Source organism: Tetrahymena thermophila, assembly GCF_000189635.1.
Source record: "Tetrahymena thermophila SB210 genomic scaffold scf_8254484, whole genome shotgun sequence".
NCBI classification, from domain to species: Eukaryota; Ciliophora; class Oligohymenophorea; order Hymenostomatida; family Tetrahymenidae; genus Tetrahymena; species Tetrahymena thermophila.
The window spans coordinates 35,269-54,424 of NW_002476259.1; the positions used below are offsets into that span (position 1 = coordinate 35,269).

Sequence of the window (19,156 nt, forward strand, 5' to 3'; positions counted from 1 at the left end):
TGATATTTATTTGATTTATATTATTAATTTTTAGAATAATTGTTAATTACAAAAATTTTATATATGAATGAAAGTTTTAAATTTCATTTCATTTGCCATTTAACTTATTATATGCATTTTGTATGTTATAGTAATATGGAGTATGGCTTTCGCTATTTTAGCCATTATTTCCATTATATTATGAATTACTTCTACTTTCACTCAAGTGTCTAATATTATCTGTTTAATTCCTAGATCCTGCCTCACTTGTCATTCGGTAGTTATGGCTCGTGATTATGATAGGGTGTTATTATTAAATATAATTAAAGTTTGGCTAATTAATTGAAACCATACTATTTGTATTAGAATGAGGGTAGTTTCCTCTCAAGTTTTGTTATTAATTGCTTGTTTAGCCAAGAATTACATCACTTTTTCTTGATTGCTAAATATGAGGAGGAAGACTTGCATCATTTGTTTACAGTTTTTTCAAGTTATTTAAATTAGCAATAGCCATTAGGCGTTCATCGTGCTCGTTAGTAGCATCATAATAGCTAGGAGCTTAGCTTAGAGCTTTCTTCAGTATCTAAGATTTTTACTCTTCAACTTCGTCTTCAACAATATCTTCATCATATCTCTGATTCAATACATTAAAGTCACTAGGAGATATTTCATTAAAATCAATTTAAGCTTCACTTGCAGTCTTAATTGATTCTTAAGAATCATAAATCTATTTTTATAATTTCAATATTAAAAAAGTAAATATAATAGCAAAAAAAAATTATTGAAAAGAAAATTATCTTTTACATCATCCACATTTCTTCTTTTTTTAATTTGGTCTTTTATCATCGGATTCTCTTGATAGTATTAATTGGCAATACGGCTGTTTGTAGGAGAGGGTTTACTGATGGTGTTATTTTTATTAAGGGTGTATTCTTCGTACTCTTTAGCGCTTAGGCCAAAGAAATTATTACTTAAATCTCCTGTTGAAGGATTACCTAAATTAAATGCTTATGGTACTTTATAGGTATTACTAATTGGAGAGATTGTAGAATTATCTTTGAGTATTTAAGGAATGTTAGGGCTTGGTTACTAGTTACCCATAACATTCATACTAGTTTGATGTGAGTATAATCCGCCTCCATTAAAATCGTCTAAGTTAACAGGTTGAATGTCAAGATTCTCTGTTTTTGCAGCAGAAAAATCAGTTGGTTTATTAAGACTTTCATTATGATTTGTTGATCTATGATGTTTATATGCGTCTTGCATGTTATAAAAAGGTTACTGTAGTGAGTTACGAACGTTATTTTATTTGCTTGCTTTGTTTTCATTGTTAGAAGGGCTAAGTGTTTTTGATTACTCATGAGGTATAATTTATTAAGCATTTGATTTAAATTAGTTTGATTATCTAATATTTTCTTTTGATTGATTCTATGCGCTAGGCTTGTGCTAAGGTTCTTCTTAAAATTACTCTGCATTTACTATTTATGATAATTTTTATCTCTATCTTAAAAATTCGGAATCCAATTCTTTAGATTTTTGGATTAAATTATCATCTGTCTACGTATCAACCATTTAATTTCCTTATTGAGACTCTCTCAATGGTTAGTTATTGTTGCCCTTATTAACAAATTCCATTTTCTGAAGGTCTCTAGGATTAATCATGGTTGTCATAGGCGTTACAACTCTAACTTAATTTAAAGCCATCTAACCTGCTTCATCTGCTTGATTCTATGTATTAATATTCTCATTTGAATTCTTACTTTGTCTTATTAGTAATTGCCTAACCTTTTATTCCTAATCATTATTGTTTTGTGAATTAGGCTCAAATTTATTATTCTAACTATAATCTATGCTTCTTTTCTTATTCATATTTTTTATTAAGTTTTCTTCATCATCAGAGTCGCTTTATTAATTTTAATTGTCACTGGCTATACTAGTTTTCATGGGATTCAAAGGAGGTTTTATATTATTAGCATTGTTGTTTTTTGTTTCAGATTGTTCTATAGAAGATCTCATAGAGGTTTTAATATTCTTCTGACTTCCTTGCTACTGCTAAGATTGTTAGCTAATGGCAGGATCTTTAACTGCTTATCCTCTTTACTGTGCAATTGGAGAGCTATTTGAGTGGATAGTCTCGCCATGAATAATAGGAGGAGCAATCATTCTATGCTGGTTTATGACAGGAGGTTAGTCACTACTTTCATCTAATCTTTAAGATTCTATATTCTAAGCATCACTTTGTAAATCTTCATCAGTTTCATATGGCTTCTTAATGAATTTCTTATGATCAATAGCTTATTAAGAAACTCTGTTTGATGGATACTTCATTTTTTTCATTTTTTCTGATGCTTATGCTTTCAAACCATAAGGATCATATTCGTTTGCATCTAAATCTTCAATTTATGGTTACATTCTCTCAACTCTTTTGCTGTCTTAAGGATCTTCTACCTTCTATTTATCTTTTTCTTTATCTGTGCTAATTTTTCTTACTAACATAGATTATTTTAATTCCTATTATTGTTAATCTGATACTTCCTACTCATTAGTATTTACTCTTCTGTTATTTTCTAATGGAGTATCTACTGGCCTTTACATGGGATTTTATAAATAAAATAATAATTAATTTGGTCTTGATCTACTGTTTGGGTAGTTATGATCATCATTTTGATCAGAGTCTTCGGAACCTACTTTTTCAATCATCTAACTATTTTGCTTAATGCTTGGTCCTCTAAGTAAGTCGATTTCATCAGTGTTTATTTTAGAATTCATACGGTTTTGATCATCATAAGCGTTGTAAGAGCTCTTACCAGGAGAGCTCTCTGGGCTAATAACTTCTCCATTGAATTTCTAAATATGATTAGGGTTTTTTGTATGATATCTACCATTATTTAATCTGTCTATATTTCCTTCTAAGTATTCAGGATGCTCATTTTCATCATAATAATCCAACTAATCCTTGGATTTTGATCTCATATTATTTATTTTCTAAGTTTAAAAATTATTATTTTTAAATTAATAACATTTTTATTATATTTTGAATATTTTACTTTGTAGTATTCTTAGTCAAGCTCATTCGGAGGACGCTAAGGCGAAGCGCTTCTTGATCTGCTTCTTGCGCTTACATGACTTTAGAAGTTAATTTCTTTGGTATTTTACATTGTGCGAACAGGTGACATATAGCTTTACTCTTTTGTAGATCTATTAGCCAGTTTTTTATCATAAACTGCAGATTTTTAATAATTTGAAGGATAAATACTACTTTCTAGAAGCTCCTATTCATTTACACCTATACTCACACTTCTTTTTGGAGTAATTTTTGCAGAATTTTATGAGTAGTGTCTCTGCTAATAGACAATGTGTGGAGATTAGGTTTAAAGATGGTTGCTAGTAGTCATTTAATTCTAGCTTTACATCATCGTATTTTATCTAGTGGGAGTCATTACTTTACTACCACCATTATTTTACCTCATGGGTACTTTCTTTTCTGTTTTAGTATTATCCATTATATAAGAAGGAGGACGAGATGAATTTAATGGCTTATTGATGTTGCTTTACTAGTTTTAATATAATCCTTAGCCTTAATATCCAACATTTTGAGAGATTCTACTACCCTAAATAGACCTAGCACTCCTCATTGTCTGGTATTAATTATTCTATCCACTATAATTCTAGTTCATTAAATCTACTCTCCTCATATTCATATCATCTCCCGTCATTTACAATTTAGTATGTAAATTATCATCACCAAAGTCATCATCATCTTCTAATTGCTCTTATATTGGCTATTATGCCAAAGCTCCCATTTTAGGAATACTTTTTGATTCGTAAAGTCTTCTTCCTTTTGAGCATTATTCTCCCAACTCTTAAGTTTGATGAATGCTGTTTGGATTTGCAAAATATAAATCAGTATTTGTGCCATTTCCATAAATTGAACCTTATACTAATTATTTGAAATAAGATTAAAAATTTTTAGAATTAAAATATTTTATATTTACTAGACGAGTCTTGGTTTTTATATAAATTTTTATTTGCTCCATTTTAATTGATAAAATCAATTGATTGGTCATGAGCTGTTATCTCATTTTTACCATTTATATAAGATAAATTCATATTATTAGCGTTTGGTCCATTAGTCATATTAGCTGCTTAATGCATAGTTTAGTTATTCAATTTATAGCCAAAAGTTAAAGGTTTTTCAAGATCGCCAATAACAGTGACTCTGTTAGTAAACTTAAACTCACCTCTGTCAGATTCAGCTCCTCCAGACATTCCGAAATTAGTTTTAGTGAAGGAAGCCATTAGCTTACTATTATAGGGGAGGTTATCTCTATGGGAAATATTTGCAACAAGAGGATTGATTCCATCAGCTACTTTAGTTATAAAGTAATCTTCAGGCTTCTTTGTATTTGTAATCATAAACCCTATCAAAATAAGATTGATTAAGATAACTTCTAAACCTTCGATAAACATTTATTCAAATTAGTCGTCATAGTAAATGGTAGCTGAAGCAGCAATAATCATGGGGGCATTAACAAATAAAATTGAAAGACCTGCAACAATATTGTATGGAAGTAACTAATGTACTGAAGTCAGTTTAGCACTGAAGAAAGAAAACCCAAAGAACTTAGAGAACATAAAATTTTCAAATTTATGAGTAAAAGTTAATGAGAAGAATCTTATAAAACCGTGGCAAATCTTATTCTAAAATTATGATAGCCAATAAATAAAATGGGAATCTCTGCGCATGTAAATAAAGTAAAAGGCTAAATTAATTATGTTAAATAAGAAATGAAGTATGAGAGATGCTAAAAATAATTTATTTTAAGGTGTCTTCATACTATCATTAATAGTTTGAAGAATAAAAAATGTCACCCAAGTTGCAAATTCTATAACACCACCTATTCCAACTACACAACCAGATAAAAATGTTTAATGAGCTCTGTTTCTTGAGCACAGAGCAATAGCAATCCATATAATAAGAGAAATCAAATATGGAAAAGGAACAAATTTATGTTAATCTAAATTTCTTGTAATAATTGTACTAATGTCTTGTAAAACACATTTTGTAGCAGTTGAATCTGGTTGATAGTTTACAGGGCATGACGCTATACATTAATTCTTAAATAATAAATTAGACCCCACACAAGTTAGACAAACATCTAAGCTAGAACATGTAGCACAATTAGAAGGGCAAGAAGTGCATTAACCATCAATATTCAAAGGTACGTTTGAAGGACATGTACTATAACACTTATTTTGATAAAATCCTGCTGTTGATATACAGCTTTAGCAGTTTCTTGATTGATCAGTACAAGTTGTGCATAATCCATCACATTACTAGCATTTATTACCACCATCGCTATAGTAACCAGGATTACATTTAGCTTAGCACTAGGTTCCTTTATTTAAGTAAATAGATATTTAGTAAAATAAAAAAAATATTTTTATTAAAAGATTAGAAATATTTATTTAAAAATTTTTTCATATTTTTTGTTTTTAAAGCAAATAATAATCTGAAAAAACAAATATTAAAATATTCTTTATTGTAGAAAAATATATCTCAATTAATTAATTACCTTATAAATAAATTTTGGGTTAACCTGTTAAGCAAGAAGTACAACTATTATAAGTAGTTTAGCATGTAGCACATGGTGATTCACATTAAACACATTAATTAGCTTTTGTATAAAGCCCTAATAAATTACAACCTGCCTAATCAACACACTTATTCTATCCAACAACAAAATAATAATTACTATTACAGCTTTAACAAGTCTGTGAATCTATATTAAAAAAATTTCAGTAAATAATTTATTAAATAATAGTTTAAAAATACCTGTGCAAGTATAGCATTTTGAGTCACAAGGAAGGCATTATTGTTGATACTGATAATATGATTGTAGAGATCCACAGCTTTATACGCATTAATTACTAGCAGGGACAAATAAATACCCTGTCTAACAAGTTAAACAAAAAGTATCAGAATTACATGTAGCACAATTATTAGTACATTTAATACAAGATTAACCCTATTTATAAAATATTAATTTTAATATCTTCACTAATTAGCTATTAAATCAAATTACTTATTTGTAATATCCTGGATCGCACTAAAGTACACATGAATTTGCTTGCAAAAATCTATCGTTATAGCACGTTAAGCATTTAGTATTAACAATGCTATCACAAGTTCTACAGCTAATGTCACACTTTCATTTGTATAAATTTATAAATAAAAAAATTAATAAAGAAAACTAACAAAATTACATTAAAGACAAAGCGGATATCCTTTCTGCTTGCATCAATTAAACTTTAGGATATTCCATAACCGTCTTTATCATTAATTTAAATCATAAACTAGTCAGATTATTACACATATGGTCCTGGATTGTAAATATTGGATATTTGGATCGTGTTTATACCTTATGCAGTTGAAATTAATTAAATGTTATAACCTGTAATACTTTAAATGGTACATTAACCAGTTACTCTAGCTTACTGTAATTATGCCTAATTGAACTGTTGAGGGAAACTAATTATAATTTGGGCATTGTTTGGTATAACAAATTGAGGAGTAGTAGTCTTTAAAGTAATTATATAAGTTACAACTACATCACTAACAAATAAATTAGGAATAGCTGTAAAATCAAATGAGCTTTAAATTGTATTAGCATGATTGACTTGAGTTTAATATATTTGATTTTAAGTAACAGATTCTGTAACTAAAACGCTAAATGTAACTGGTGCTATACCTATATTGATATGAATTTCAAAATGAATTAGAAATTTTTTATAAATATAATTTTACTAATATAGTTAGTTAAAACCATCTTAAAATTTATATTTCCATTTGAAGGTGTTTATATGGTAGTATATTATCTTTAAGAGTTGTTTGGATCTTGAATGCACGCAGAAATTGTTGTAGAGCCAGAAGAACATGAAATTACTGCAAGAGGCACTCCTTAAAAAGTTGGTAGAGTTATATAAACATAAAACCCTGAGAGCATTTATATTTATGAGGGATTACTGATAGTAAATGTGTATGTGGAAGGAGTGTAAGAGTTTTGTTAATTATCTGAACTAATACTTAAGCTTGAACTAGTAGCATCTACATTTGCAACAGAATAAAGTCCTGTTGATGGGGAAGAGGTTGCTATTAAATTTCTTGATTTTATATGTTTAAAAATAAAATAAATTTCAAAAAAAATCAAAATTTAAAAATAAAATCATAAATGGATGAATACTTACCCACTACCATCTGTAATTCTTAAAGAGATTGTATATTATTTTTTAGTTTGTGCAGGATTTAAAATATTTCCTTGTATGCTGAAAGATACAGTTCCAGTTGGAGTGTATAATGTCGTCATTACAATATTACCATTTAAATAATCCCAATTTGTTTGAGTAAGTTACTGGTTAGTTCCAGTCCAAATAGCTTAAAAAGGTGTAGGATTATTTTACATTAAGAATGAATTTGATGGAAAAGATAGTGTGTAAATAGCACCAGCTACAATAGTAAATTAACTAAATGTAAAAGAAACAGTTAATGTTCCCACATTTTATCTAACAATAGAGTTGGAAGCACTTATTCCCAAAGTTGTTATAGATACAGGAGTATAGCTACTAAATAATGTAGCTGCAGTAATACCTAATTATGTATTTTGTACTAACTAATTATTGCCATAATAGGTATTAATTATAAAATTGTTGGTTTAAGCAGGAGTAACAACACTTAAAGGGTTAAGAACGTTAGAAATAACAACACTTATTGTCATTTAATTAGTTGAGGAGACACTCGTAAAATCTGTTTAAAAAATGCTACCCAAAGTTATAACTTTATTATTTTGAGTAATCACACAAGTTGCAGAAGGATTACAACCTCTGCTACAAGAAACAGTGCAAGTAGAGCCAGTCAGAGAAATAACTGAATTTTGGCTGTAGTCAATAGTGATAATTGCGTTTGAGCTCAAAGGATCACTTATGTCGAAAGAAAATGTGTAACTACCCTAAGCTCCAACCTATGAGGTAGCAGTTGTTAAAGCTTGTCTAGCAATAGGATCAGGAGCTAAATTAAAATTGCTAAATGTTTAACTTCCTTAGTCAATAAGAATGGTAGTTGATTTATAAGTACGGGCTGCTACTTGAGCACTATAATTTACATAAGGTCCTGCCTAGACTTTCGGAATTTAAAGTGTACAAGACTATGTAGCTAGACTGCTTTAATATGCTTAAAATATTGACCCTTTGATTTAAATTAAACATATTTTTCAAAATAAAATTAAAAAAATTAACTATAAAATCAGCAAAACAAATTTAATAAATTATATGAATTTTTAATCAAATCCAACGGCAATAAAAAAATATACCAAATTAATTTAATTCAAATTTTAAATTGTAATTTTATGTTTAAATTATAGGTTTAAATAGTATTTTGAAACAAAAAATTTCATTAATTAAAAAAAATTATTTTAAATGAAAATATCCAAATTTTACATAAATTGGTTAGATATATTTAAATTTGTTATTTTATTCTATTAGTAATGTATTAATGATAGAGATAATAAACACATTTTTAATCCAAATAATGAAATGCTCAATTTAAAATTATGATATTTTACCAGCTTAGAACTTGATTCTGTAAGAAGATGAACTAGGGATTGCTGTAATGGTATAGGAAGAAGCAGGAATAGATGTGTTACATATGCCACTTCCGACTATAACAGAGTTACTTGAAAGAGTTGTTGCTAAATTGAAAGGAAGATCTAATTCCATCGAATAGTTTGTATTTGTTACAGGAGTACTAAGATTTATCTATACATTAAGAGTTTAACTGCTAGCTATTTAATTTACAATAATACTAGCAGAAAATGATCCTGAAACAACGCTTAATGTATTTGGTGTAGAAAGAGCATTTATTTAAGTGCTCAATTAATTATACATATAACTTGTCTATGTTGAATCAGTTACTGAAATTTAAAAATTATTAACATAGCTGTCTAGTGATGGAGGTGCTCTAACTCCTTTTATAATTATATCAAAATTAGTATTTGCAGCTATAGCTGTTATAACTGTCATAGTTATCTTAGAATTACTACCAGTAGAGCTTGAAATGCAACTAGAATTTATAAAACCTGTCTAATTTATATTAATTTTATTTTATAATTTGAAAAAAATTAGCATTAATATTATTATTTAAAGTAGTAATTCTTTATTATTTCTATTATAAATATTTTTACCAAGACACAAGAAAGAGTTGCTATTGTTGGGTCAATAACAGAGCAGCAAAAATTCTCCCAATTAGTAGGAAAAGTGATCGATATCAAAGAGTTTTCTGGTATTGCTAATACTGAATTAATTGTTAGCGTCAGGCCAGGTGAATAAACCATTCCTAAGGTAGACTTAATTGAAAAAGTTGCTATTTTTATAAATTTTTATTTAATCTAACATTAATCTACAAACTTTCTTCGCACTATAGCAACAATAAAAAAAGATAATATTTAAGTAAAATATCAATTACTAATTGAAGGAAGTGGTTAAATTGCAACAGTACGAGTATTAAGAAATCCATAAAAATCATGATCTTATTTATAAGCAATTCCTTATGCATTTGTTGTTTGCAATTAAAAGTTATAATTCCCAGAGTAATTAGGATTTATTAAGCTTTTAATAGTTAGAATATCTGCACCTAAAGTAAATGGTGCTGAAGAAACTCCATTAAAGCAGAATATCATTGAAGTTGCAGACTGAGCAGTTGCACTTGATTAAGTAAATCCATAATTTTGCTTTTTTTTTATAGTATAATTTAACTCTATATTTTGAAAACTTAATGAATAAATTTACAAATGAAAGGATGGGGTTGGCAACAAATTAGAATGTTGATGGACTTAATACAATTTATATACAAAATGGATTTGCATTTAGATCATGTGGATTATCTACGTAGAATTAATTGATTGGAATGTTAATATTATTAACACCACCAACCAATTAATTAGTATATGTGTTTGGAGCACCAAATAAAATAGATGCTCTTGAATAGCTGATTGCAATAATTATAAATACTAAATATATTGACTAATTTCTATGCGTCGTCATATTTGGATCCTTGAATTATAATATTTTTTACTTTTTTTGCTTGTTTTTTGCAATTTTTAAACTTCCTGCTCTAACTAAATCTCTAACTCCTTTATATAAATGTGCTTGCTTGCTTGTTTGTTAGAAAAAGACTAACTAAATTTGATTTGTATTTGTCTTATGATAACAATGTTAGCTAATAAATTAATTAATTTGTTAAACAAAATGTTTATTTTTTTTGGATATATTCAAATTAAAAACCAACAATATTTCTTGAAATGTAAATTTCCCCTTTAAATAACAAATTTACATGTAAATTTTGATTTTGATTTAAATATTTTTGATATTATACAAACTAAATGAACTATTTACTTATTATTTGATCTTATTTCACCATATATTAATATCCTCATTCACCAAATTCATTTGGTTGCATTTAATTACTATCATTCTTTATCTTAACAGCTTTTTTTGTTTTAACCATCCAAATCTATATTACTTAGATATTTAATTTTTTTTACAAGCTATCTATCACATGATTTCAATTTATTAATTAATTAAAAATAGTTATATATATTTTCTATTTTACTAAAGCTAATATAGTTAATCTATTTATGTGTATAAATATTTTAGTTTTGTTTATATAAATTTTTTACTTTAATTTTAAATATAATTTCCATTCAAATCAATTAGCATACATTATTAATAATTTATTAACATTTTTGATATACTGAGTTAAATTTGTTATCAAAAGCAATTAATTCTAAAATAATATTTAAAAAATTAAGTAAACTCACTGCAAAAATTAAAAGATATATATTTCAAAAGGAAAAAGCTTATATCAACTTTTATTACCATAATTTCCTGCTTAACAAGTCCCACTAAAAACCTAAGAATCATTCAAATAATTTTAATTTTTGAATAAAATTTTTAATTTTTATGGATAGATTTTTTTTAGTTTAATCATAATATCAACATATATATTTCTTAAATATAAAAAATCTCTTAATTGATATATAATGTAAATCTAAATTTTACTAATTAAATTTCTTTTTATGAGATTGAAATAAAAATAAATAAATAAATAAATAAATATCAAGCAATTATTTTTTTCATACTAATCTTTGTGCTTTAATAATTTTAGTTTTAAATTTAAACTTAGATCTATAATTATGATAATTACCACTTAATTAAGTAATAAAATAATAAATACAACTTATAAAAAAGAGAAAATATATAAATTGTTTGAAATTTTTTTTAGAATTAAAATATATTTGTTAATATTAAATGTATATAGTAATAATAAATATATTTTAGATGATTTTTGTTTTATCCTTAACATTATTTTCCTACTAGTGTGGTTTTTATTAAATAATTTATAAAGTCAAATTAAAAATAAATAAGAGCACAATTTGATAAACTATTGACTATTTATAATTCACCATCAGCACTGATTTCATTCCATCTTGTTAAAATTTAACATTTAAAATTATTTAAATTAAGAAACAAATTTTAAAAATTATTTTTACTTAATAAAAAGTACCAAATTTTAGAGATTACAACAATATTCAAATGAAGTACCTAAGTTAATAGCTCCTACATCACCTATTAATCATTATTGATACGTAAATCATTTGTAAAACACGAAATTCACTTAATTCACGTAATTGATTTGTTATTTATTCGTAAATAATATTTAAAACATATAAAAAATAAAAAAAAACACCTAATAAATACATAATAATATAAAGAAAAATATATATATAAATTATAATGAAAAAAAATAAATAAATAAAATTAATTTTAAGATGTATTCTGAGTGAATTTATATATGCGAGTATTTCTATTCTATTCTTTTATCACCAATTAAATTATGACTTTAAATTATATTACAAAAATTAGTTTTATCAATTGTTTTAAATAAAAAATAAATATTAACTAATATAATATTTTTTTAAGCAATAGTTAAATAAATAAGAAATATAAATAAAAAGTATTTTACCTAAGGTAGTATGTCAATTTTTGTAGATTAATACACTTTTCTAAAGAAGAACCCAATATGTTGTACCTTTATCACCAATACAATTAGTGCTTTTAAATTTAATCATAAATATAAATTTAAATGTCAAAAATAAAAGCTTAACAAGAGGAACAATTAATCAATCAGACAAATAATACTAATAATTTTATATTTAAAAATGAAAATAAAATAACAAAGACATAAATAAATATTAAATATTTATTACAAGAGGTAGAGTTCTAATGAAGATAATTGTGTGCACTTTTCTAAAGCACACCCTAAATCAAATACAAGCTCTTATTAATTAGATATTATGAAAATTATTTAAAGAAAACCCTAAAATTAAAAGAAAGTAAAAAAGATAAAAGCGAAGGAATATGGATAAACATTCAACAATATAGGAATTTTGTAAAATTCACAAAAATAAATAAATAATCTATCTCAAAATTGACCACTAAAAAGCTTGCCTTATCCCAATGTGCTCTACTTGCGTATTTTTAAATAGGTCTCTGGATAATTTATTGGAGATTGAAGATATTTTGTCAAATTAGAAAACTATTCTTAATTGGCCACCATTAAAAAATCCTCAAATGCTAAATGATGTCTTAGAAGAGATTAAAATAAGAGATATAGAATCGAGTATATCAGAAATTTAGGAATAAATTAATATTATGAGAGAATAGATGAGTTAAAGAATTCATTTGCTTGAGAAATCTCTAATTTAAAGAATGAGTGAGAATCATGATATAATTCTAAATACTTATTCAAAAATCTCTTAATGCTAAAGCTTATGTACCCTTGTTGCTTCTTATTCTGGAAATCTCAATCAAATCTCCTCCTCTCAAGATATCAAGTCTATGCTTGAATCATTATTTGAAAAATAAGAATAAAATGAAGAAGAATTATAAAAAATTTTCGAAAACTCTAAAACTAATAGCATAGTAAAGGAACAAATTCGAGGCTTTAGCTAAAAAATGAATGAATTCTTTGATTTATTTAGTATTACTAATAATAATCCAGAAAAAACTCAAAATATTGAAAACTAAGGAAAAAAAGGAGGAGAATTTTAGATAACACCTAGTATTCAAGAATCCATAGATAAAAATGAAGAGAAGATAAAGGAGTTAAATGATAAAAATGCAGAGCTGGAAAAAGAAAATGCAGAGCTGAAGGTAGAAAAAACAAAGCTGAAGGAAGAAAAAACAGAGCTATAGAAAGAAAAAACAGAGCTGAAAAATGAAAAAAAAAACCTGGAGGAATAAGTTGAATAATATATAAAGTAAGTAAACATATTAAATGTAAATAATGAGAATTTAGTGAGTCTTTCGAATAAAAGTAAATATTATCTTAATGATCATTTACTCTATGTCAGATTATATAGAGGTTTAAACTGGGCTTGTGATGAATAAAAATGTGAATAATGTACAAATAAAAGTTTCTAATCAGGTTTCTGTAGCTTGCGATGTGATGATAGTGACTATGACTGTTGCTTATCATGTGCTCTCGAAATAGGTTTTTCTATTTAGCCACAAGATTAATAAGATAATTCAAGTGAAGATAGTGGCGAAATTAATGATTCTGAATTAGAATTAAAAAATTTATAAGTAAATTATAAAAACTTGACTCTTCTTATGAAAGATTACCTCTATGATTTAGATTCTCATGAGTGTTATCTGACATTTAAGAGAGAATCAAAAACAATGACTTGGAAATGTGATGTAATGAACGATGAATGTACTAATTAAGAGTTTACAAAAGTTTATGATGGATTTGTTTGTGAAGAGTGTGGATATGACTGCTGTTTACCATGTGCTCGTAAAAATGGTATTAAGCATAAATAGGAGTTAAACAATAGAAATTCAGAGCTGGAATAAGAAAAAAATGAGCTACCAGAACATTAATAAGATAGTTCAAGTGAAGATAGTGATGGCTTCAGACGTGTAAGACCGAATCAAAAACAATGACTTGGAAATGTGATGTAATGAACGATGAATGTACTAATTAAGTGTTTACAAAAGTTTATGATGGATTTGTTTGTGAAGAGTGTGGATATGACTGCTGTTTACCATATTGTTTACCATATGCTAGTAAAAATGGCATCACTTTTAAGTGATCTAATAGAAATAGCTATTTATTTTCACTTCTTCAAACTATAAATTTTGTATTTATTCCATCAAAACTATTTTCAGTACATATACACTTTTTATGCTACTTTATTTAAGTCATACATGTTTTGATCATAAAATATGCTGTTTTATTATCAAATATATGAAAATTATTTATACTATTTTCTATAATCTAAGAAATACATTTTTTTTGGAAAAATAAAATGCTTTAAATTTATAGTTTCATAATCCAATAAAAAATATATTTTAATTCCAAAGTACTTTACCTTAAATCTAATTGAAGAATAGTATGAGATAAAAGTGGAAGGCTTAAAAACTTTTTTTATATTATTAAAATTATTTTTGCTAACAATAGAGAAGATTAACAATTACATCTTCTAAGTTGTAATATTTCTATTTCTATTATTTCATTATTTTCTAAATAAATTTAACTCAATTTCTATTTTATTTATCCACTTTCATCAAAATAATTTATTTTAAAGTGATTTTAATAGACACAAAAACATATTTATTTCTTCTTCTCAATTTATTTTGGTAATGAATAAATCCGTGGCACAATATATTAATATATTATAAAAAATTAACAATATATTTATGTTTTTTTATAATTTTATTAAAAAATTAAAATAATATTAATATTAAAACTTAAAAAAAAAATTTAAAAATTTTGAATATTTATGAATACATTTTTTTTAGTTTAATCATAATATCAACATATATATTTTTTAAATACAAAAAAATTTTTTAATTGATATATAATGTAAATTTCTTTTTAATTAGATATGAAATAAAAAATAAATAAATATCAAGCATATATTTTTTTCATAACTAATCTTTGTGCTTTAAGAATTCTAGTTCTAAATTTAAACTGTGATCTATAAGCATGATAATTACCTCTTAATTAAGTAATAAAATAATAAATTCAACTTATAATAAAGAGAAAAAATATAAATTTTATTGAAATATATTTGTTAATAGCATTTATTAAATGTAAAAAGCAATAATAAAAATATTTTAAATTATTTTTGTTTTATCCTTAACATTATATATTTTCCTACTACTGTGGTTTTTATTAAATAATTTATAAAGTCAAATTAAGAATAAATAAGAATCTTTACTAAAGATCAAGTATCAATGTTTAGAGATTAGCACAATTTGATAAACTATCGACTAATTATAATGCCCCATCAGCACTGATTTCATTCCATCTTGTTAAAATTTAACATTTAAAATTATTTATATGAAGAAACAAATTAAAAAAATTATTTTTACTTAATAAAAAGTACCAAATTTTAGAGATTACTACAATATTCAAATGAAGTGCCTAAGTTAATAGCTCCTTCATCTCCTATTAAATTATTGCTTTCAATTTTATTACAAAAATTAGTTAATTCAATCGTTTAAAAATAACAAATAAATATAAACTAATATAATATTTTTTAAGCAATAAATAAATAAGAAATATAAACAAAAAATAATTTACCCTAGGTAGAGTGTCAAGCTTTATAGATTAATACACTTTTCTAATGAAGAACCTAAATATGCTGTACCTTTATCGCCAATACAATTGTTGCTTTTAAATTTAATCATAAATATAAAATCAAATATCAAAAATAAAAATAAAAATTTAACATGAAGAACAATTAATCAATCAGACAGACAAATAATTCTAATAATTTTATATTTAAAAATGAAAACAAAATAGTAAAGATATAAATAAATATAAATTATTTAGTACAAGAGGTAGAGTTCTAATGAAGATAGTTGTGAGCATTTTTCTAAAGCACACCCTAAATCATATACAAGCTCTTCATTAATTAGTGATTCACTTTTAAAATATATAAAAATTATTTATATTACATTCTATAATCTGAGAAATAAATTTATTTTGGAAAAATAAAATGCTTTAAATTTATAGTTTCATAATTGAATTTAAATTGTTGATCGAAGAATTAAAAAATATTAAAAAATGTAATAAAAAAAAGGATTCAATATTCTTTAATTCCAAAGTACTTTACCTTAAATCTATGTCAAGAATGGTATGAGATAAAAGTGGAGAGCTTAAAAACTTTTTTTATTAATAATTAACATTATTTTTGATAACAATAGAGAAAATTAAGAATTACATCTTCTAAATTGTTATATTTGTTTTTCTATTACTTCATTTTTTTCTAAATAATTTTAAATTTTCAAATAACAAATTTAATTTTGATTTAAGAATTAAAAGAAATCCTTTTTATTCAAAATTTAATTTCATGCATTTTAATTTTTATTTCAATGTAAAAATTAAGAGATTAAAAAAATTTCTAATAAATTATTAAATAATTTAGTATTAAATAAAATTGATTAATTTCAAAGGATTAACAAATTTAATTTCAAAAATATATAAGCATTTCTTTTAAAGAAATCATTAAACATCAAATTTAAAATATCTCTAAAATTATTTTAAATAATCTAAATAAAAGTTTAAAGTACTGATTATCAAATTTACTGCATATTATATAAATTTAATAAAGTATATTACATCAAAAAAGTGATTTAAAATTTATTTATAATTTAATACAAGGAGAAAAAAAATAATTTAATTTTCCTCCTTAATTAGTATGTTTTAAGGTAGGTACAAAGGAGTATACCAATGTTTATTATATATAAATTAAGAAATAATACTATAATTCTATTACAGAATTTTAATAATATAATAAAAGATGGAGTAGACTTTATAATAAATTGTTCCTGTGATTCTTAATATCACATAAAAAGATGAGAAAAATATTTAAATATCATCATAAAATAACAAAAAATAACCAAAAATATGAAATTATAATGAAATATTTGAGTTAATTTAAATTTATTATTAAATTCATTATAAAATATTATTTATTTTAATCTTAATAGCTCAAATGATGTAATATTAAATGAAGATAATTAGTTAAATAAATAATATACAAACAATGAGGATAACTCAAAAAAAAATAGAGAAATACAAAAATATATTTTTTAAATAATGGTAAATAAATGATATTAGAAGATTGCTTAAGTAATAAAAAAATAAAAAATTTACAAAATTTAAATAGTACAAGACAATACATACACTCATTATAAATTCTATTTCTTAGTTACTATTTGATATTTTATTAATAATTTCTTCATTATTAGTAGTTATATCTAATTTAAAACAATAAATTTTAAAAACAAACTAACTCCTTCTCCTAATTTAAAAGACTTTTTAATCTTAGAGAACATATTTTAATTGTTAAGTATTAACCTATTCTCTTATTTTAGAATAAATAAAAATTTTATTTTTAAAAGGATAAATAAGATTTTAGACTTCAAAAATAAAACATAAAATATTGTTGAAAGTTATTAGTAGTTAGCAATGAAATATTAAAAAAAATATTTATTGTTATTTACAAATTAAGGAACTCATATGTAAATAAATATGTTGAGATATACAAAATTTTTAAAAATTTTTAACTAATACTAAATTAAAAAATCAATATCTCATTATATAGTTTTATAAGCTATCTATTTATTAATCATTTTTTTTATAAAATAGATTCAACATCTTTTTCATAGCTTTATAAGAAGCTTTATGTTAATTGTGGAATTAATTGTGGTGGAATAGGTACTTTAGGATCATTTAAGAAATATCCCTCCATAAAAGTATTTGTAGAGTTAGATTCTTTCAAAAATATTCCATTAATAATATTCTCTATTCTAGTTATATTAGAGTTTTTAGGCATTTTTGGGTGATCATCAAGATGAGCATTCACAATCAAAACTTAATTTTGATTAATTTTTTTTTTATGAATAATATTTAATGACTCAATTCTATGACCATCCTGCATTGGTTTAAGTTTAAAAACTGTCACCTTTGTATCTGAATCTATCACTTCGAGAGATTCAAATACTTCACATTATTCACGGTTATTTTTAATACTTTCATAGTTATTAAAGAAATATTCTACAACCTAATTAACTTAAGCTGGAATATTGCCTTCAAGCTTTAAAATTTACTTTTCAGTCTTGTTATAAGGTTTCGCTGATAAAGTAAAATACTTTCCTTTCAAAAGGACATTCCAATTTTCTTAAGAATTTTTAACCAGCTAAGCATCATCAATAGCTTTATCTACAATTGAGGAATATTGACTTTGTCCCATTTTTTAAAAAGATATAATAAATTCTTTGAAAATAATTTAATGATTATTAAGTATTTGCTAATTTTACTTCACATTTAAAGCTCGAAAAACTAACTTAATACAGGTCAATTTATTATTAAATACATATAATAGAAAATTGTATTTTTATTTTTAAATCTCCAAATTTATCAGATTATTAAGAGTTACACTCAAATTAAATAATGCGAATTATTAAATCTTAGCAATAGTTAATGTAAACTATTTAATATATAGAAAATTAAAGCTAATTATTCACATAATTTCAATGTTAGTAATTAAAATTTACCAGATTCATAGCAATTTACAGAAAATATTGTTTAAAACATAAAATCTAATTTTTTTAATAACTGATTTTGATTTTGATTTAGAATTTACTAAAATATAAATTTGTAAATAAATTATTTAATTTACTTTTTTTTTTAATGGAAACTTATAATAATAAAAAATTAATATTTATTATGAGTTTCATATTGTTTGAAGCTTTTTAAAATTGTCTTTTGTGAGTTTTTATTATATTAATTAATAAAAAATACAGATTTTTCTTAGATTATATGTTTGTCGGATTTAAAAAGAATTTTTGTTTGTTACATATCAAAAATTAAATAAATTTATCTATTTAAACAGATTTTTATTTATTTGCGTATTGTAAAATTGAGATTACAGTTTATAAACTAATGAAATTGATAAAAGTAAAATTTATTATTTTCTTTTATTTTAAAAATTTTTAAGGGTTTTTTAAAAAAAGCAATTAAATATTAAAAATAATAATTTTATTTACA

The 19,156-nt window shown here is 24.1% G+C and overlaps 5 protein-coding genes across 5 annotated transcripts; 1 reads left to right on the forward strand and 4 right to left on the reverse strand. All coding sequences in view use genetic code 6, as the record gives it.

The window, feature by feature from the left end:
- Positions 1 to 88: 88 nt before the first annotated feature.
- Positions 89 to 6,918, reverse strand: TTHERM_01117300 (transmembrane protein, putative; the record flags this gene model as incomplete). The annotated part of the gene is made up of 8 exons (XM_001022482.2): positions 89 to 706; positions 784 to 2,964; positions 3,027 to 3,919; positions 3,975 to 5,378; positions 5,556 to 5,762; positions 5,816 to 6,008; positions 6,066 to 6,188; positions 6,247 to 6,918. 8 exons carry the CDS (start codon positions 6,916 to 6,918, stop codon positions 89 to 91), a joined length of 6,291 nt encoding a protein of 2,096 aa, XP_001022482.2.
- Positions 6,919 to 7,205: 287 nt separating this feature from the next.
- Positions 7,206 to 9,905, reverse strand: TTHERM_001117309 (hypothetical protein; the record flags this gene model as incomplete). Its single annotated transcript, XM_012799291.1, has 4 exons — positions 7,206 to 8,221; positions 8,598 to 9,114; positions 9,216 to 9,394; positions 9,497 to 9,905. 4 exons carry the CDS (start codon positions 9,903 to 9,905, stop codon positions 7,206 to 7,208), a joined length of 2,121 nt encoding a protein of 706 aa, XP_012654745.1.
- Positions 9,906 to 12,450: 2,545 nt separating this feature from the next.
- TTHERM_01117310 (hypothetical protein) lies at positions 12,451 to 14,037 on the forward strand (the record flags this gene model as incomplete). Its single annotated transcript, XM_001022483.2, has 1 exon — positions 12,451 to 14,037. One exon carries the CDS (start codon positions 12,451 to 12,453, stop codon positions 14,035 to 14,037), a length of 1,587 nt encoding a protein of 528 aa, XP_001022483.2.
- A 967-nt stretch (positions 14,038 to 15,004) lies between these two features.
- TTHERM_001117319 (hypothetical protein) lies at positions 15,005 to 16,364 on the reverse strand (the record flags this gene model as incomplete). Its single annotated transcript, XM_012799292.1, has 7 exons — positions 15,005 to 15,095; positions 15,318 to 15,407; positions 15,472 to 15,561; positions 15,683 to 15,772; positions 15,938 to 16,027; positions 16,218 to 16,267; positions 16,326 to 16,364. 7 exons carry the CDS (start codon positions 16,362 to 16,364, stop codon positions 15,005 to 15,007), a joined length of 540 nt encoding a protein of 179 aa, XP_012654746.1.
- A 1,371-nt stretch (positions 16,365 to 17,735) lies between these two features.
- On the reverse strand, positions 17,736 to 18,359 carry TTHERM_01117320 (mammalian STARD1-STARD15-like lipid-binding START domain protein, putative; the record flags this gene model as incomplete). The annotated part of the gene is made up of 1 exon (XM_001022484.1): positions 17,736 to 18,359. One exon carries the CDS (start codon positions 18,357 to 18,359, stop codon positions 17,736 to 17,738), a length of 624 nt encoding a protein of 207 aa, XP_001022484.1.
- Between the last annotated feature and the right edge of the window lie 797 nt (positions 18,360 to 19,156).